The 18,176-nt window shown below is 43.4% G+C and overlaps 1 protein-coding gene across 1 annotated transcript; it reads left to right on the top strand.

Moving 5' to 3' along the window:
• Positions 1-6,305: 6,305 nt before the first annotated feature.
• Positions 6,306-17,964, top strand: LOC311000489 (transferrin receptor protein 1-like). The gene is made up of 17 exons (XM_083991215.1): positions 6,306-6,454; positions 9,978-10,222; positions 10,455-10,638; positions 10,761-10,986; positions 11,078-11,200; positions 12,050-12,145; positions 13,701-13,840; positions 13,991-14,142; positions 14,245-14,364; positions 14,504-14,589; positions 14,689-14,752; positions 15,226-15,293; positions 15,416-15,480; positions 15,637-15,730; positions 15,826-16,047; positions 16,582-16,740; positions 17,464-17,964. The coding sequence occupies exons 2-17, from the start codon at positions 9,982-9,984 to the stop codon at positions 17,701-17,703; spliced, it is 2,280 nt and encodes a 759-aa protein (XP_083847341.1). The 5' UTR covers positions 6,306-6,454; positions 9,978-9,981; the 3' UTR covers positions 17,704-17,964.
• The last annotated feature ends 212 nt before the right edge of the window (positions 17,965-18,176 follow it).

Genomic DNA, 18,176 nt, shown 5'->3' with positions numbered 1-18,176 from the left:
AGTACTGTTACCGAGGCAACAACCTCTGATCCCTCAGGCTCCTGTTACCGAGAAAGTCACCGTTAAATCCCCAGTCTGTGGTCAGTTTATCCAGATACTGCCTGTTAGGATTTGCTTTAGGAGTGACCAAGAGCTAACAGGCTACATCCATGGTAGGGCTAGTCCCATGCTGCCACCTACTGAACTGATTAATCCCGCTGGAGATAACAAGCCAATTAACTTTATCCCTATAACTCCATATAAACGCACAGAAAAATATTTTTGCATGGAGAAATTGTAAAATGATGTAATCTGATAACGTTAATCGACAGTAAAAATGATAGATTTTACCTCTTTCAAATGAGGGGGACCAAGGTTGCAGAATATCCCGTTATGATTGTGCATGACAATCAAAACATGCTGTAACGACAGTCTATGGAGCAAAAACAAATAATGAAATATTAAAATCCTCATGAATTAAAGTCGTTTTGATCATGGCTGGTGATGTGAGGCTATAACTTCTGAGAAAAAAAAAAGTTGACGATCTGAGGTTTTTTTTAACAATAGCAGAGGGTTACTGATACCATGAACACATTATTAACTAAGTATACAAAAGAGTGTGACTTTAACATTAAATAAAAGGTAATGTGCATAACTAAGCTAAATATAGCTACTTACCGTCGATGATCCGTAGTTGTCTGACAGCTTCTCACAAAACTATTAACCGCTCGTAAATTCAAATTCGCGCATGCGCAGTACACCAAGTTTCAACCGTTGCTAGGCAACCATCGGGCACACACATACACAGATTACGTAGCCATACCAGACGCCAGGCTTAATTTCATCAATATATTATTATTATTTTTTTTATAAATTACATTCAAATTTGGACATAGATGTCAAGAGAGTCACACCACACAGCTGAAGATTTCCAAAAAAGATGTGATAAAAACATAGACAAAAAATTATTGTGCACCCGTCTTTTTTACGTCAGATATTGAACGTCACATCAACGTCCAGAAGAGGTTCTTATACGACGTCCAGATATGACCTATTTTAGACGTCAGTTAGAAGTACAGATGTGGTCCTGGACCGACCGACGCGATCTGGACCTGATCTGGAGGTCCAGTAGACGTCAGATGTTTGCTATATCTCTGACCTATATAAGATGAGAGCCCTTGCAAAGGCCCAGAGAATTCTGGCTGACGTCCCACCCACTGTTTAAAGAATTCCCACTTCTCCCTTCAGGTCGTAGATTTGCTCTCCCCAAGTGTAAGACCAATCGGCATAAAAATTCCTTTATCCCTGCGGCGATAGCCCTCATGAATTCTTCTTCTTAAACGTACCCACTGTATGAGTATTTATTTATTTATTTATCTACTGTGTGATGTGTACTATTTTGTAATGTGTTGTTTATTTTTATCCTATTTAATTCTTCTTCTGGATGTGCGTTGAGTGTCGTGTATGTGTTGACCACTGCTGCACAGATAATTGCCCCTTTGGGGATAATAAAGACTGTTTGAACTTTGAACTTTTATTTCCTTCAGGAAATACCAATTCTAGTTCTTACAATTATCAATTTGACACATTCACAAAACGCATACAGTCTCCACTCACAGCAAACACATCAGTTGTACTTGAATAGAGAATAACAGTGTGAAACTGTGTTCTGTACTACAGAACAGCCTCATTTCTTCACAAGCTGCTGGATGTGTAGTTTATGTTCTTCCTCTCCGCCATTTTCTTTCACACTATTGTTCTTCTGTTCGGCCATTTTCTTTATACTTATTCCGAGTTCTTCTTCCCTTTTTTGGTCTCTAACTAGTCCTTCATACATTGTGCTATTTCAACAATTCATACATCAAATCGTGCAGCTTTTTCTGGACATTATCGGAATGACTTTTCTCTTTTCAAATATTCATACTTCAACTATTTCTGATTTTTTTGGCCCATAGAGAATGCATTGGAACAGTCTTGAAACTCTTCAAATCTTCTTACTTCTTTCAGCCTCTAAAGCTTCAGCATACTTTCTGCTAGAGACTTCATTCAAATTCTGATCTGTAGACAAACTTCTAATGTATTCAACCTGTGTACAACTTTTTCATATCTTGTACCGTTTTTGAGATAAATCCTTTAAAAGCACATGAGGATTGTGTAGCGTCCCCGCAAACACTTCAACTGTGTTGTGATTTTTTGCAGTGCATGTGCTGTCAAATATGAATTTGTAGTGCACTTGTGTCTGTGTGTGTTTTGTTAAGTTGCAGGGCGCTGAGCGTTCAGAGCCACCATACTGAAGTGTACATTGTCCAGCTGAAGGCAAAGTTTGCAGGAAAAAGAAGATGCCACAAATTCCAGTCTTACGCCAAAATTGTGTTTTGAATGGATCAAGTATTTTAGCAATTTCCATTAAAAAAAATATATAATCCAACATTTGTCAATAACACCTGAGAGAAAGATGGTGCTAAAACACACACACACACACACACACACACACACACACACACACACACACACACACACACACACACACACACACACACACACACACACACACACACACACACACACACACACACACACTTCATAATGACCAATAAATGCAAATATTTGGATAGAGGTGTGACTAATGGATCAATTACATGACACTGTCAATGTCACTTGGATGTTTATCAGCTTACATTACAAGCTATTGAATAAAACATTTAGCAGTGATCAAGCACAGTCTGTAGTTAATCTATCAGAACAACCAGGATCATCTTGCATATATATGTCCTTGGACTGTCCAGATTGAGCTATAGATCTTTTTCTCAAAAATACAACTGCTGCAGCAACGGCCACCACCGCCAGTCCCGCCACTATTCCCCCGGCTACAATGGCAGTGGTGTTAGAGTCTTTCTCTGGGTCCTGTGGAGGACTCTTTGGGCGTGGACTGCTGACTGTCAGAATTGTGTCCTGTATAACGACGCACCGAGCTTCATCAGGAATGTATCCTTCAGTTTCATACTCATCATCCCCTGTCTGCTTCTCATTGTAATCATATTCATAATCATCATCCGGCTCCGGCTCTTTGGGGTCTCTTGAAACGACACAGCGGTACACCCCTGCATCTGTCTTCTCAACGTTGGAGACCGTAAGCAAGGAGCCATTGTTTGACAGAGTCAGTCTGCCAATCAGACGTTCTAGGATGGGAGTGTTGTTTGAGTCGTGGATAGGGTTATATTCCCCTGTTGTGTCTTCATAGTACCACTGCACTCTTAGGGAATCATCCTGGCCATTGCCACAGCTTAATGAGAAGTCCCCGCCTTCAAAACCTGTTTTTTCTTGGATTTCATTTGTGGGGCAGAGAACCACCAAATACTGGATCTCAAGTGAAGTGGAGATGCAGGAATAGTCCCCGCTTAGATCTTCGTTGACTTCGGGAATTACCAAGGAAAAGTCTTCCAATTTATCACCTTTTGATAAATACATATCTTTTTTCCTCTTGCTGCTGCCATTGACCGCCCCCAGTGGTGTCTCCCATTGCTGGTATTTACCATCAGAGGGGCAGTTTAAGACCACTCTTTCCCCTACTGAGGCAAAAATCTCCTTGTTCTCAGTGTTAGCTGGTAAGTATATGTTTTGGAAACTGAAGCAGTTCTTACCTTTGAATACAAGACAGTGAAAGTGTTGGATATTCTTTAACACATTGTTTTTAATCATGAGCAATGCCCCTCCTTGTTTGACATCCATGCCACCTTTCAGCTCTTCCTCCAGAGGCTCCAGAGAAATGCTGCTATCCAGGAAGAGCATAGGCTTATAAGTGGGATACATCTCATAGTACCAGTGCACAGAGGTTTCTTCCAGACCGATGGAGGTGCCATTGCACAGAAACTCTGCTCCATCAGCTCCCTCCTTCACAATGACCTCCTCTGATTGAACCATTTCATCGCACACGAGGAGCTGTTGTGTGAACTGGCTGACCAGGCTCTGGTCCTGCCAGCACTCCCTCCTGTAAATCCCAGAGTCCGTGTGCGTGAGGTTAACAATCTGCATCCCGAGCAGTTGCTCACGCAGGGTGGGGTAGACGCGATCCTGCATGTCTGCAGGAGGTTTCACAGCACTGGTGGTTGAGGAGTTGCCAAGCAGCTGGTCTCCCTCTGGACCAATTCTGTAAACAACAATATAATCCATGCCGAAGCAATATCCCATCTCAATTATGTTGCCCTTTGCCCTGAACACAGGTTCTGGCTTCTCACAGCAGACCCGGCAGAGAAGGGTGAGAAAAAGCAGAAACTCTTGACACTTAAAGGAGGTCATCTTCTGTAGCTGTCCCAGGTCACGTACTTGTCACACTCTGCAGGGCTGGCGCATTGTAAGCCAAATGTTATCCACTTTTGCTTGTGACTTAAGTTCCACCTCCAGGTAGTTCCCTCCTCTTATGCACACCTACACAAACACATGTCCATGAAGGTTCTCAGTCATCCAGGTCATCTTATTCTTGTGGAGTTGTAGTAAAAAGCAACTGGACTTCTTTTCTTGCTTGAAGACGTTTCACCCCTCATCCAAGAGGCTTCTTCAGTTCTGAGACTAATGCCAGAAACCCAGGTATTTTAAACCCAGAGTGGGTGGTCCCCAAACCAAAGTCACATGACCACATCCCCGAGACTCAAGTCACATGACGGGGGTGTGGTCATGTGACTTTGGTTTCACTAGAAACCACTCTGGGGAAGTCCAGTTGCTTTTACGGGCGAGCGGGCGGGCAGGCAGGCAGGCAGGCAGGGCAGAGACTGCAGCAGGAAAAAACAAGTTAGCAACAAGAACAGACTGGCAAGCAGAGGTTCTGAGGCTTGGCTTGGCTGGAACTCGACTACAACAAACCATGTGGATTGAACGACGATCCGGCAGAGACTGACGGTCGAGGCAGGACTGAAGTGCAGACTGGGTGATGGGCTGATGGGAACCAGCTGGCTTGATTGCAGCAGCAGGGCAGGTGTGGAGTGGGAGGCAGGCAGGTCCAGGAGAGGAGACAGAGTGCAAGGGGGAGGGGGAACGAGACATAGACATACAAACAGGTAGAGTAACAAAACAAAACAGACAAACATGCAACACAAACTGTCATGGCGCTGGCCTCGTGACACAAATAAAAAGTTATGCTCCTGGTTGGACATTAACTGTATTGATATGTAGTTGGACTGGTTTCCACTAAGATGAGTGAGTGGGCTAAGGGCCAGTCATTCTGTCTCTCTCTGTTGTACAATGCTTGGGGGCCGTCAGCCTCCTTATTTATTTATTATTTTATTTATTTATTCAAGGAGGACAGTGTACATTAATAAACATAATAAATGTAAAGGTGCCAGTGTTAGCCAAAGGCTAGTTTCAGACTGTAGTCCTCCGGGCAAGGTGTTAAAAGACATTAAAATGAACAAAAAGGACATAATTCATAAGAACAGGAAAAACACCAGAAACACAAAAAATCGGTACACAAATTGGAACATATCCAAACAGAAGCCAATAGACAATAAAACTACAAAAAGAGACAATTAACATGACACTACTATAAAAAACAAACAAACCCCCCCCCCCCCCCCCAAAAAAAAAAAAAAAAAAAACAGTAAACAAAACAAAAAACAGGAAGTATAGTGCAATTTAATAAATTTAGGTGAGATGGACTGTTTACGATGGATAAAATGGATGGAGATGCAACAATGCAAAGACCAGAACAGGGTTTCTTGATGGAGTTGTGCTAGGATGGGTTGAGAAAACAACGAAGCCAAACAACAAAAACAAATATAATATAGTGTAATAAAGTGCTACAGTGCTCAAAAAAACTGTCAGGGATGGATAGATGAAATGGGGGTGCAGCAATGCAAGAACCAACCAGTCACTGCTAATGTAATGGTACATGGTAAATGTTCCAAGCAAAAGTAAAAAGCAAAAGAGAAACTTTACTGTTGCTTTACCAGAAAAACCACACACACACACACACACACACACACACACACACACACACACACACACACACACACACACACACACACACACACACACACACACACACACACACACACACACACACACACACAGAAGGAGAAATTGCAGCAGACAACCTCACTGGAAATGCAAATCACTGTGTCAGCACACTGATGACCAGTCTAAAAAGGAGGTCATTTGAGGTAAGAACACCAGGCTTCCTCCCAATTTAAAGGACTGGTTGATGTTGATATATTAATGTATTGATTTTATTTTGTTCAAAATATTATATTCATATAGACACATTTAGAGTGTTTGCATTACACAGCCAAATCACAGTGCAGAGAGTGGAGGATTCACATTTTTGTCTTTGCTAGAGAAATCCTACATGGGTAGGCTACTTCCCCTTATCGACAGGAAAGGAATTTCACAGGAAGAGAGCAGACAGCAGCAAAAGCAGCAAAGAGCAGACACTTGTGTCAGCAGCTGAACATTACAGAAGACCACGCTAAGTGTCGAACAGAGGGTGAGTTTTATAAATCACACACATATATGTTTCAAGATCATGTTACTGTAAAAAATAAATACAAGTGGATAATATAAACTTTTTAATTTTCGATTAACCTTATGAATGTAATGCAAAAAACTGTAGTCTGCTTGCATGTGAGACAAACTTTAAGAATCTGACAGAGATCTGAAGCACCAAATTTATACGTATTCTTTTTTTTATTCATTTGAATTTGGAATTCCTGAAATAATTAAATGAACTGGATTGCTGGTTCCAGGAAAAAAAACTACTGCTAAACTGTGTATTACAGTAAATACATTTTTAAAAAGCTGAAATTAAACTTGATTGTTCAAAACTAATCAACATGTAAATCTCAATGAGGTTAACCAATTGTGACGCCTATAAAGGGTTGCACAAGTAGTCATTGGACCAGAGTTACATAACTACTCCTTTTCAACAAGGAACTGCCTCAAGTGTAATAAGGTGTGATCAAACTTCTTTTCTATGGTCTGTGTCTTGAAGTTCAAGTGGTACTTGTGAGAACTATGAGAGCTAAGAGGAAATCCTATCAATTTGACAACCAGACCATAAAAATATCTGTAAAGCCATTAGCTACAACTTAAAGGGGACATATTATGCTAATTTCTGCTTCTTGACATGGTACCTTGATGTCTAAAAGTAAGATTGAGCACAGCTGGCTTCTCTACACACCAGTTTCACAGCCCTGCTCTAAACAGTCGGTTTAGAATCTTCGCTCTGGTAGCTGAGGTAACCATGGGAGCGAGGGCTGGAATATGAAAATCACACGGCTTGTAGTCTCGCTGGCCAGACCCTCCTCCAGAGAAGAAGGGTCTGGCTGGTCCGCCTATGATTCCGCGATCAGAGAAAAAAACGCTCCCGCTGTTTGGAATTTGCGCCATAGCAACGGTGCGCTCGCAAAAATATTGCCGGTTGGAAACAGGATTTGGGTCCGCGGTATAACGACGGTCGGCAACCGTTGACGGATATTTATTCTTTTGTTCGGTTTAACGGCGGTTGGCAACCGCTGACGGGTATGTCTTCTTCTGTTCAGTTCAAGACACGGATGTATAATAGATCCATGGTTCGGTTCCTGTTGTTTTTTGTTGATGTTTCCCTTTACCGGGCGGACTGTGAAAGCTGCAACACGGAGGCGGGACTTCCGCCGGGTGACTCGTTCTGACCAATCAGAGGCTAATCGCAGCAAAGCACTTCCGTCAGGCCAGACTACACTGCTTGTGATGTAATAAGCCGGGTGAAATTAAAACAGCTAGTTAAAGCTATGGTCTACGATTTGGAGAATTGGTAATTATTATTAACATCGTTTATACAGCGATTATGGTCCTGTGGTCCGATATACACAATATAAATAGCAAAAAGAACCAACAAAAATCCATTCAGTCTATCAGCCGTGGGCCTGCATAGAAATTGACCAATGGGCACGGCGCGCCCCGTCCGGCTTCCACTGGCTCGTATCCTCCATCCAATCCCCTCGTCTCGCCTGCTCCTCCTCGACCCGCCTCGTCCCCACCCCCTCCGCTTAGAAACTACAAGTAGTTGTAACCGCTCTGAGCTGCTCAGCCACAGACACATAACCCACCAATTCAGCGCCTGCTGCCCAGTGCCCCCACCCCCGGTCGGTCTGCCGAAAAAAAGCCCCACTAGGATTCAGAGAAGAACAGTACAGAAGCACAGAATGTGTCGCCGCCGTTATTACCGGTACCGGTGCCGCGCCGAGTCTCCCTCCTCTCCCCGACACACAGCTGCTTCCAGCTGCAGCCTGATCGGGGGGCTCTGCCCCCTGCACACCGCGGCCCTGCTGAGCTCCTGGTCTTCCTCCTGTCCCTGACACAGCTGCTTCCAGCCGCAGTCTGACCGGTCTCTCTACACCGCGGCGCCGCGGAGCTCCAGGCCCCAGTCTTCCTGCTCCTCTTCCCCAGACACAGCACCCTGTGGCCGGCCACCCAGCGCGAGGAGTCTCCCTGTAGCATGAGGCTGTGCTAATGGTTGCTAACGGCGGCGCTGCTCGTACCAGCGGTCGCCCGCCGCGGTCCCGTTGCCGGGGACGGCGACGACGGCAACTGGCACCGCCTCGTTACCGGCAGCTGGTGCACAGCGGCGGCATCGGGACTGGCGCCGCTGTGCACCAGCTGCCGGTAATGAGGCTAGTAGGCTAGCGCCGAGCACAGCCTCATGCTACAGGGAGACTCCTCGCGCTGGGTGACCGGCCACAGGGTGCTGTGTCTGGGGGAGAGGAGCAGGAAGAGTCGGGGCCTGGAGCTCCGCGGCGCCGCGGTGCAGAGAGACCCAGGCTGCAGCGGCGGTGCTGAGTTTATGTTGAACAGGTAATCTTTGGTTTTATTGTGGAAGTTGTGACTGTGAATATGACATTTTACTCCGCATTCAAAGCCTTGTTTGGTTTCTGCAGGCAGCAGTTGTTGCTTGCTCCGCTCTGCTCTAGGTGGGGGGGGGGGGGGGGGGGGGCGTGTCGCGAGCGAGGAGGTCCCGAGGGGCGGGCCATACGAGCTCAGAGGGGAGGGGCGGGGGTGTGTGAGAGGTGCTTTTTTCAAAATTTTCTCATCCTCTTTCAAAACTTAGACCATAGCTTTAAAGCAGAAGTAAGTGATATTTGTGTTAATAAAGTCTTAGTTATATCTTCCGACAGCAATCACTTACATAGAGTGTTTGGTCTGAATCACGGGTCTGTCGGTCACTCTGCTCTGCTCTGAGTCGAGGAGAAAACATTTATCGTATCCTACAGTTTTTATCCAATGAGGAGAGAGAACGGCATGCAGGGCTGTGTGTGCAGCCAAGGGACGCCGTGAATGTGGTGACGTAGGGACGAGGACTGTTATGGTGCGTTCAAGCAAACTCGTTTTTTCCGACCTATGAAGTCGTACCAGTTCGATCTGGTACGACTGTACAAAAAGACGTACTGGTACGATTTCACGGGTCGGAAGTTACGAGTGGCCGTTATAGTGACTTTCACCGGTAAAACAGGTCGGGAGTGGGAACGCTACAAAGTCGTAAGTAGTGACTTGAAGCTGTAATTTATGATTTCAAAAGCCTGCCTGGAACGCAGCATTAGCGAAAACGACCGGATCACTCACTTCTGCTTTAAGAGACACGTTTTCTGACTATGGCAGTTTACAAAATGTTGACATAGTTGTCAAAACTTACGTTTAAGGGGTGAGGAGGCACTCCGGATACGCAAATACTAAAGCAATGAAAAAGTGAGTTTTGCATAATATGTCTCCTTTAAAATCCCTCTTATATTAGGCAAAATTTTTCATAAAGTTGCATGGAACACTGTTTTGTTAATCTTGTAATATTTTCAGGATGAACTTGCTAATTGCTCATTGAGCCCAGCTTATGTCCTGCAATTGTAGGTTAACAATGACATACGGTAACAATACTGCATATTGTATTGGAGCTGCTGTGAACTTTCCCGCAAAGGATTTCGTAAACTATTCTATTCTATTCTATAAAACCATATGATCCCTGGAATTTTCTGCTTCAACAGTATAATGGAGAACATACAAAACCATTCATATTCGAATTTGCTACATAACATGGAAAGTAATCTTGACAGTAGTGTGGTGGACAAGAAACTGTCATCTGACATGGATAAGGAAGATGAAGGAGGAGTGAGGGACCATTTCAGTTTCAACTTGTCCCGCAAACCAAATGTGACTCAAAAGTGTGGACATAATACACCCATGAAGCTCTTTTTCATCATGGTTTCTGCAACCATTCTCATCTTTATTGGTAAGTAGACCCAATGAATGAAAAGTTGCATTTATACAAAGACTGCATCAATAAATTGTGTGGAGTTCCACATGGAGTAATCATAAGACCACTACTCTTCTGAATTGTTATGAATCTGTATTTGTGTAAATCATAACTCTTGGTGTTTTCCCCCATCCATGCTGACAACACATAGCTTTATGTACATCCTGACTGTAGTTGTTACTCATTTTTGAAACACTGCTTCTTTCAGGATACTTGATTGGCTACCTGGTCCATCAAAAGAAGGACTTGGCTCCCAGTTCTTTAATGTCGGTGATCCCTTTTGAACAAGCTATTAAACACGAGACAGGTGCTGCCCCCCTAATGGACTGGGATGATGTCAAAGCACTTTTGGCTGAAAAACTCAGTGAATCCAAATTTGAAACTGTCTTTAGGTAAGCCTAATTTTTTCTGCGAGGCAGCGATGACTTCTTTTTTTTCTAAAATGACTACAGTATCATGGGAAAATTTGTGTTCTAATCATTGTTTTTGGTTGTTTGGTTTCCTCTGTCATCAGTGAGTTTACCAGTCTCAACCACCGAGCTGGTTCTCCTGGTGATGAAGAGCTGGTGAACAAGGTGAACAATAGGTTTAAAGAGTACGGCATAGACACCTGGACTGATGAGCACTTTGTTAGGGTTCAGGACCCTCCAGCTTCTGGCTCCAACAGAGTTGTTTTCAAGAACAGGATTGAGGAGCGTCCAACTGGATTCCTGTCCTACAGTGCCAGTGGATCAGTAACGGTAATCTACAAGGTTATTAAGCAGAAGTTTATTTCATAAACAAAGATGATGCCCTAATTTTGGGCTTTTTTTTCTTCTTTTTTTGGCCCAGGGTGCTGTTGTGTATGCGCACTATGGGCAGAAAATGGACTTCACATTGCTGCAGGGCAAGAATGTCAACCTGAATGGCAAGATCCTGCTGGTCAGAGCTGGTAGGCTCAGTTATGCTGAGAAGGTGGGTGGTTTTAGATATATAGATTATATAGAACCTTGCTTGTACCTTTTTGCAGTAACACTTTACTTGACGGGTGGATACATACAGTAGCACATTCAGAAGGTGTTCGTCATGCATTCATGACGGCTTCATGAGGCATGACTCAGCATTCATACAGTACACCGGATTACATTGCTATAGAATAATGACCTGGAGATTTTTTTTTTTTTTAAATAAGAGTCCCCTAACTGCACCTGGAACTACAAGAACAAAATACCCCTATTCAGCTTTCTATTGCAATGGTTAATAGCTTATGCATGTTATTTTGTATGTCACTTTACAATACAGTCAGTAGTGAAGGCTTCATAGGGGCTAGGAGTTATTTGTAAATCTTTCATGTATGGCTTATGAATATTACTTTGCATGTCACTTTAGTACAGCTACAGGACAGGTGGAGACAGATTCATAACTGAATGGCAAATAATGCTACCACTGGGATGTTTTGGTGTCTGGGCAACTTTGAACAAAGCAAACAATGCATCGATTCTGCACACATGACTTTAACTCAGCCTTTGTACAAGTTATTTTATCCGAGTTGCGATAAAGGGACTTTGATGAAACATCTGGGTACGCTATGCATTTGTTTTATGAGGCCTTCATGAACTATTGCAATAGAATGCTGAATAGGGGGTATTTTGTTCTTTTATTTCCAGGTGCAATTAGAGGAGTTTGTTATTCCATAGCAATGTAAACCAATGTATGAATGCCATATGAAGCCGTCTTGAATGCATTACGAACACCTTATGAAAGGTCTTATGAATGTGCTATGCACCCACCCATCAAGTAAAGTGTTACCCTTTTTGCTTACAGGTAGCCAATGCTGCCAAGATGAACGCCTCTGCTGTGTTGATCTATGCAGACCCCATAGATTACTCCATCGGAGAGACAACTCAGCTCTATGGACATGTGAGTGGACAATTTAGAAACAATGAGATTAGAGATGAAAGAAATATATTTAGTTATGTTTGTGTGTGTTTAGAATATTCAGTGCATCAAATCAATACTGGTATCTTTTGGAGTCACCACTGATGCCATGGGGAAACTTATTAATGAAAGCTTTCTTAAATCATGTATTTTGTGCTCTAATTGCCTGTATACAACCAAAACACATATTGAAATATAAAATGTGGCACAGCCTCAAATTCTTAAGTTAAAAACCTTCTTTGTGACCTGGAATGTGATCATGTAGGAACTGGCCAATGGAGGAAAGTACTCATGGCCTAGGTACTTTGCTAACAACCACTAGGCTGCCAGGAAGATTCATCTGGGAAACAAATGAATCAAAATCAAAATCCTCTGACGACTGGTTATCTTTTAGAAGAATCAGAAATAAATGTACTCAAGCCATCTGTAAAGCCAAATCTGACTACTTTCATGATCAGTTTAAACTCTGTGGCACTAATCCACGAAAGTTCTGGAAGACAGTTAATGATATGGAGGGTAAAGCTGCACCATCTCAATTACCATCCTCCCTCCTCTGGGATGGAAACATTGTCTCGGATAACAAACGTATGGTTGAGCTCTTTAACCAGCATTTTGTTCAAATTGCCAATCCACCGGCCTCCCTAACACCTCATGACCCCCCCTCCTGACCGAGTCCCCGACCACAGCTTCTAACCCTGCAGGACGTCACTGTGAGTGAGGTCCTAGAAGTCCTGAGTAAGCTTAACCCCAAAAAACCTCCTGGGCCGGACGGGTTAGACCCCTTCTTCCTTAAAGCTGCAGCCCCTATTATTGCAGAACCCATCACCCTCCTTTGCAACTTGTCCATACACTCAGCTGAACTCCCATCTGCCTGGAAGACGGCCTCAGTACGCCACTTATTTAAAGGGGGAAATCAAGCTGACCCCAACTGCTATCGCCCTATCTCCATCTTGCCTTGCATCGCTAAAGTACTGGAAAGGCTGATCTGCAAACAGCTGGTGCGCTTCCTGAACACCAGCAACATACTGTCTGATTTGCAATCTGGGTTCCGCTCAGGTCACAGCTGCGAGACTGCGACTCTCAAAGTAATCAATGACATTGTCAGTGCTCTGGACTCCAAGCAATACTTGGCAATGTCATCTACACCTTGGTAAACTGGCCACCCCTGGAAGTCAGGCGCAACATCCACTGGCTGATGCTGGTTTTTAAAACTCTTCTAGGTCTCGCTCCTCCCTACCTACAGTAACTCAGCTTCTGCACCTGCCTCTGTGTGCTTTTACTGGTTATATTTTAGTTTAGTCTTTTCTCTTGTTCTCCCCCTCTCCCCTTTTCCCCTAGGAGGTCCTTCACCTCCTACCAGGCCATTGCTTAAGAAATTCTTCTTAGCAATGTTTTGCCTGGGTAAATAAAGGTTGATGATGATGATGATGATGATGATGATGATGATGATGATGATGATGATGATGATGATGATGATGATTTGTTGTCAACTGTTGTGCTGGTCAAACTTCATAAGTCTTCCTTGTGTCTGTCACAGGTCCACTTGGGGTCAGGGGATCCCTACACCCCAGGCTTCCCCTCCTTCAACCACACTCAGTTTCCTCCCGTCCAGTCTTCAGGTCTACCAACAATCTTGGCTCAGACCATCACAACAGCCACGGCAACTAAGATTATGCAGTAAGACCCAGACACACTGTGGACCATCTGAAGAGATGATGAAAACTTGAAATATTCACTCTACAAACTGTACTATCTGATGACGTAAAGTGGGATATAGACATATGTGTCTCAGTAGTGGCTGACATGTTTATTATGTGTGTCCAACAGGCAGCTGGGGGGTCAGAGTGCACCTGCAGAATGGGGAAGCTACTACAAACTGGGAGATGATACAGATGTGATCACTGTGGAGGTCAACAACGTCCTCACTGAAAAGAGCATACACAATGTCTTTGGTGCCATCAAAGGCTTTGTGGATGCAGGTAAGATGCTACTTTAACAAGACAGACATGAGATCAGGTCAGTTGAATGTCAGTGAGTGTGTTGTGGTTGTCTTTTCTGATTGTCTCATGGTTAAATCTTAGACCGGTATGTGGTCATCGGTGCTCAGAGGGATGCCTGGGGTCCAGGTTTTGCAACATCAACTGTTGGCACCAGCGTGCTTGTTGAGCTGGCTCGTTCCATCTCAGACATGGTGAAGAATGGTGAGTCTCAGTCTTGATGACAGCTGCTGTTTCTGATGAGAAATTATTTTGACAGAAGTGACATGACATTAATATCAGACCCTGTTTAGTGAGGGCACTGCTCTTTTTGTTCATACTCATGTGTTATCCACTTGAACAGATGGATTCAAGCCAAGGAGGACGATTGTGTTTGCTAGCTGGAGCGCTGGAGAATATGGGAGTGTTGGCGCCACCGAGTGGCTGGAGGTGAGAACTGCATGATTAGATTTGTAGTACAGACTTTTTTGATCAACAACTTCAACAAGTCATGACGCTGACTGTTTTTTGTACTTGTTACATTTCTAGGGTTATCTGTCTTTTCTGAACATGAAAGCCTTCTCCTACATCAACCTGGATGGTGTTGTCACAGGTATGACACTGATAAATACCTGTTGGACATCTTGTCCACCTATCATATAAATCTTCTAAGTGACTACAACTAATATTGTCATCAAGAACACCACTGTACTAAATGACAATAATCAACATAATGTGCAGCTCCTCTCACTTTTTTAAAGGTTTCAATTTTGGGTAAGATGTTAGGGTTGGGTTACATTTTATTTGTCCAGCCCCAACTTCACTCTTTGGGTTCAGTCTTACTGCTCCTATAGTGGTTTTGGGCTGCAGCAGGCAGCTGTTCAAATGAGTAGGCTGTAAAACGTATTGTATACTACCTGCTCGACTGACACAGCTGGGGACACACTGGTGAATATAGTGGGGACGTGTTGTGCTTATAGCCTAATGTGGCCAAGACAACTATTTTTTGTAAATATTTTTCTTTTATTTACAACTTTAAAATGTGTTATTTCCAGAATGATTGAAAATGTAATGTTTTTTCTCCAGGTCGCAGTGGATTTAAAGTAGCAGCCAGTCCCTTGATGCACAGATTGATTGAGAGCACTCTGAAGGAGGTGAACTCAGCAATTCATTACAATCCATTCATTTGTCAGTTAGTCAAGTTTTTCAGAAAAATTCAATACCTATATATATATATATATATATATATAGGTAAAACTAATTGTTTTGTCCTCAGGTGAAATTTGACAACACTCAGTCTCTCTTCTCTTATTTTGGAAGATACAACTGGGAAACAGACATGTGAGTCTTTTGCATCTCCCCTAGTCTCAGTGTTCCTGTGTATATCCATGAGAACTTAAGTTTTCTCAACATCACACCCACCTTCCAGGTGTGTACAAGCTGTCATATCCGTGTTCAGCAAATGGTCACTGCTTCTTTTTCATGTTTATCTTCCAGTTTGGAGCCTCTGAAACCAGACAACGCTGCATATCCTTTCCTGGCCTTCTCCGGCATTCCCTCACTCTCATTTAGATTTGCTGCTGGTAACTCAGTAAGTCGTCCTGATGTTCCAAAATTAAATAAGAGTTTTGACAACCCTGTTCATTGACCTAACTAACTCATCCTAATGTTCTTCTCCTCCTTTAGCACTACCAATACTTTGGCACACTGCAGGACACCCAGCTGAAGCTGAACAGCGCCACAGCCAACAATGTTCCTAAGCTGGCTGTAGCATCAGCCCAGTTTGCAGGTCACATAGCTCTGAGGCTGGTCTATGATCGTTTGCTGCTGATGGACCTGGGGAAATACGAGACGCTCATAGGTACTCGTGTGGCGCAAATCAATGTGAAAGTCAAGAGTGTTCGGAGGGTGAGTGGCAAATGAAAATAACGTTTACCTTCAATTTAAAAAATGAAGTGAAGCCTGTGAGGTATTCAGGCAGCCACCTCGAGCTGCGGTGCGTTACTCACATGACATATTCATCGACATCCTCCCAATTTGGTGGTCTATTTAAAATGGGTGACTTACCCATCATCCTCTTTGACTATGGCACAGCAGCATTACACAGCTCTGCCCTATTTCTGCCCCACCACCACCCCAGCATCCACCTGTAGGCTCCGGGTTAAGATATTTGCTCATCACTCCTGTACTTCGATGAAATCCTATTCTCAGGGAGTGATGACGTCAGAGCCTTGATGCCAAACTCAAATGCATACTGTAATGAAGCTGCAATTTTGATCATGAGTTGTCTGACTGAACTGTATTTACTGTTTTGAGAGAGAATTCTTGAAGGAATCGAAGTTTACTTAAGTTGGTCCCTACAAAGAATCATTTATTGTTCATATTTAATTGAGTTAATCCAGTTCACTAACTAAGCGGTGTTGATGCTGTGCCTGCTTCCAGGCTCAGCCTCAGCTGTTGCCTAAGGCCCTGACACTGCAGTGGTTGATCTCAGCCTATGGCTCCTTCAGGCGTGCCTCTCGTAACCTGGCAACAGAAGTCCAGGACAGTGACCTGGAGGACATCAAAATGTGCCGCATCATCAATGACCGCATCATGACGGTAAGATCTCTACAGTTCAGGATCATTGATGAGATACTCTGTAGACTCTTAGAAGTGTGGAATGATCTTTAAAAATGAACAGTCATGCACAGGTCTATGTTTTTGTTTGTTGTTTTGCTGAATTTAAATTGAAAAAAAACAAACAAACAAACAGCCTCTGACACTTGTCAGAACTGTAAAAATTGAAAATGGCTGTTGAGCTCATAGGGAAAATGGACACGTTAATATTAATAACATATATCCAATAACATATATCCTGTTCACAAGTAACATGTAAAACAAACTAATTGTAAAGCATGTATTTTTAGATGACCATATGAAGGCAGTCATATGATGTGATGAATCTACAATGAAATGTCTTACATCAAGTTCCGGCTCATTTGGTGTAACTGGCAGGCTGCAGCTAAACGTCTGCTAAAACAAACCAGCAAGAGCTTATTTGCCATCATTGTTCTGATGGAATTCGTGCAATTAGGGTTAGGTGATGAATAACTATAGGCGATGCACTGCAGAAAATCTTTTACTAATAGTATTTTAGTGAACATGATAACTTAAGAAACAATTTTTTTTGACGATATTGCATTTTCCCTATGTGTTACAATTTTTTTTCCATGTCATTATAGTTTGTGCAGCAGTGATATGGGTGTAAAATAACCAACCTAAAAAGGCATGACATTATACGATGCATTTATGTGAACATCCTTCTCTCCCGTGTTTCTGCAGGTGGAAAGGAACTTCCTGTCGCCCTACGTGTCTCCCAGAGATAGTCCTTTCCGCCACATCCTGCTGGGCTCCGGCCCCCACACTCTCACAGCTCTGTCCGACCATCTTGATGCATTCAGGACCGACGCCCCTGAGGCTGACGCCGACCTGCTCCACAACCAGTTTGCCCTGGCTACCTGGACCATTCAGAGCTGTGCCAACTCACTAGTAGATGACATCTGGCTCTTGGGTGAAATTTAAAACAATTTTGTTGCAGTTTTAAATTGCCAAGGCTGAGGAAGAAACAACACTCAAGCTGTTTCTAATTGATACTAGTGTCACACTCATCACCTAAGTAAGTGTCTTGTCTCCCTTTCTGTAATTCTCTATGAAGCCAAACATTCATGATAATTACACTTAAAGCAGAAGTAAGCGGAATGTGTGTGTTAATATAAGTCTTAAATAGTTATATCTTCTGACGGCAATCACTTATATAGAGTGTTTGGTCTGAAACACGGGTCTGTCAGTGTCAGTCACTCTGCTCTGCTGTAAGCCGACGAGAAAACTTTCCTTGTATCCTACAACCTCTTTCCAATGAGGAGAGAGAACGGCATAAAGGGGCGGTCCTCTCTGTGTGTGCAGCCAAGGGATGCGCGTGAATGTGGTGACGTAGGGACGAGGACCAATAGATCCATGACGAGGGCGGGGACTGCTAACTCCATCTGCTGACAAGA

This window comes from Trachurus trachurus, assembly GCF_905171665.1.
Source record: "Trachurus trachurus genome assembly, chromosome: 17".
NCBI lineage: Eukaryota > Metazoa > Chordata > Actinopteri > Carangiformes > Carangidae > Trachurus > Trachurus trachurus.
Note: the sequence above shows the minus strand (reverse complement) of the source record. Positions and strands in the feature narration are given on the sequence as shown.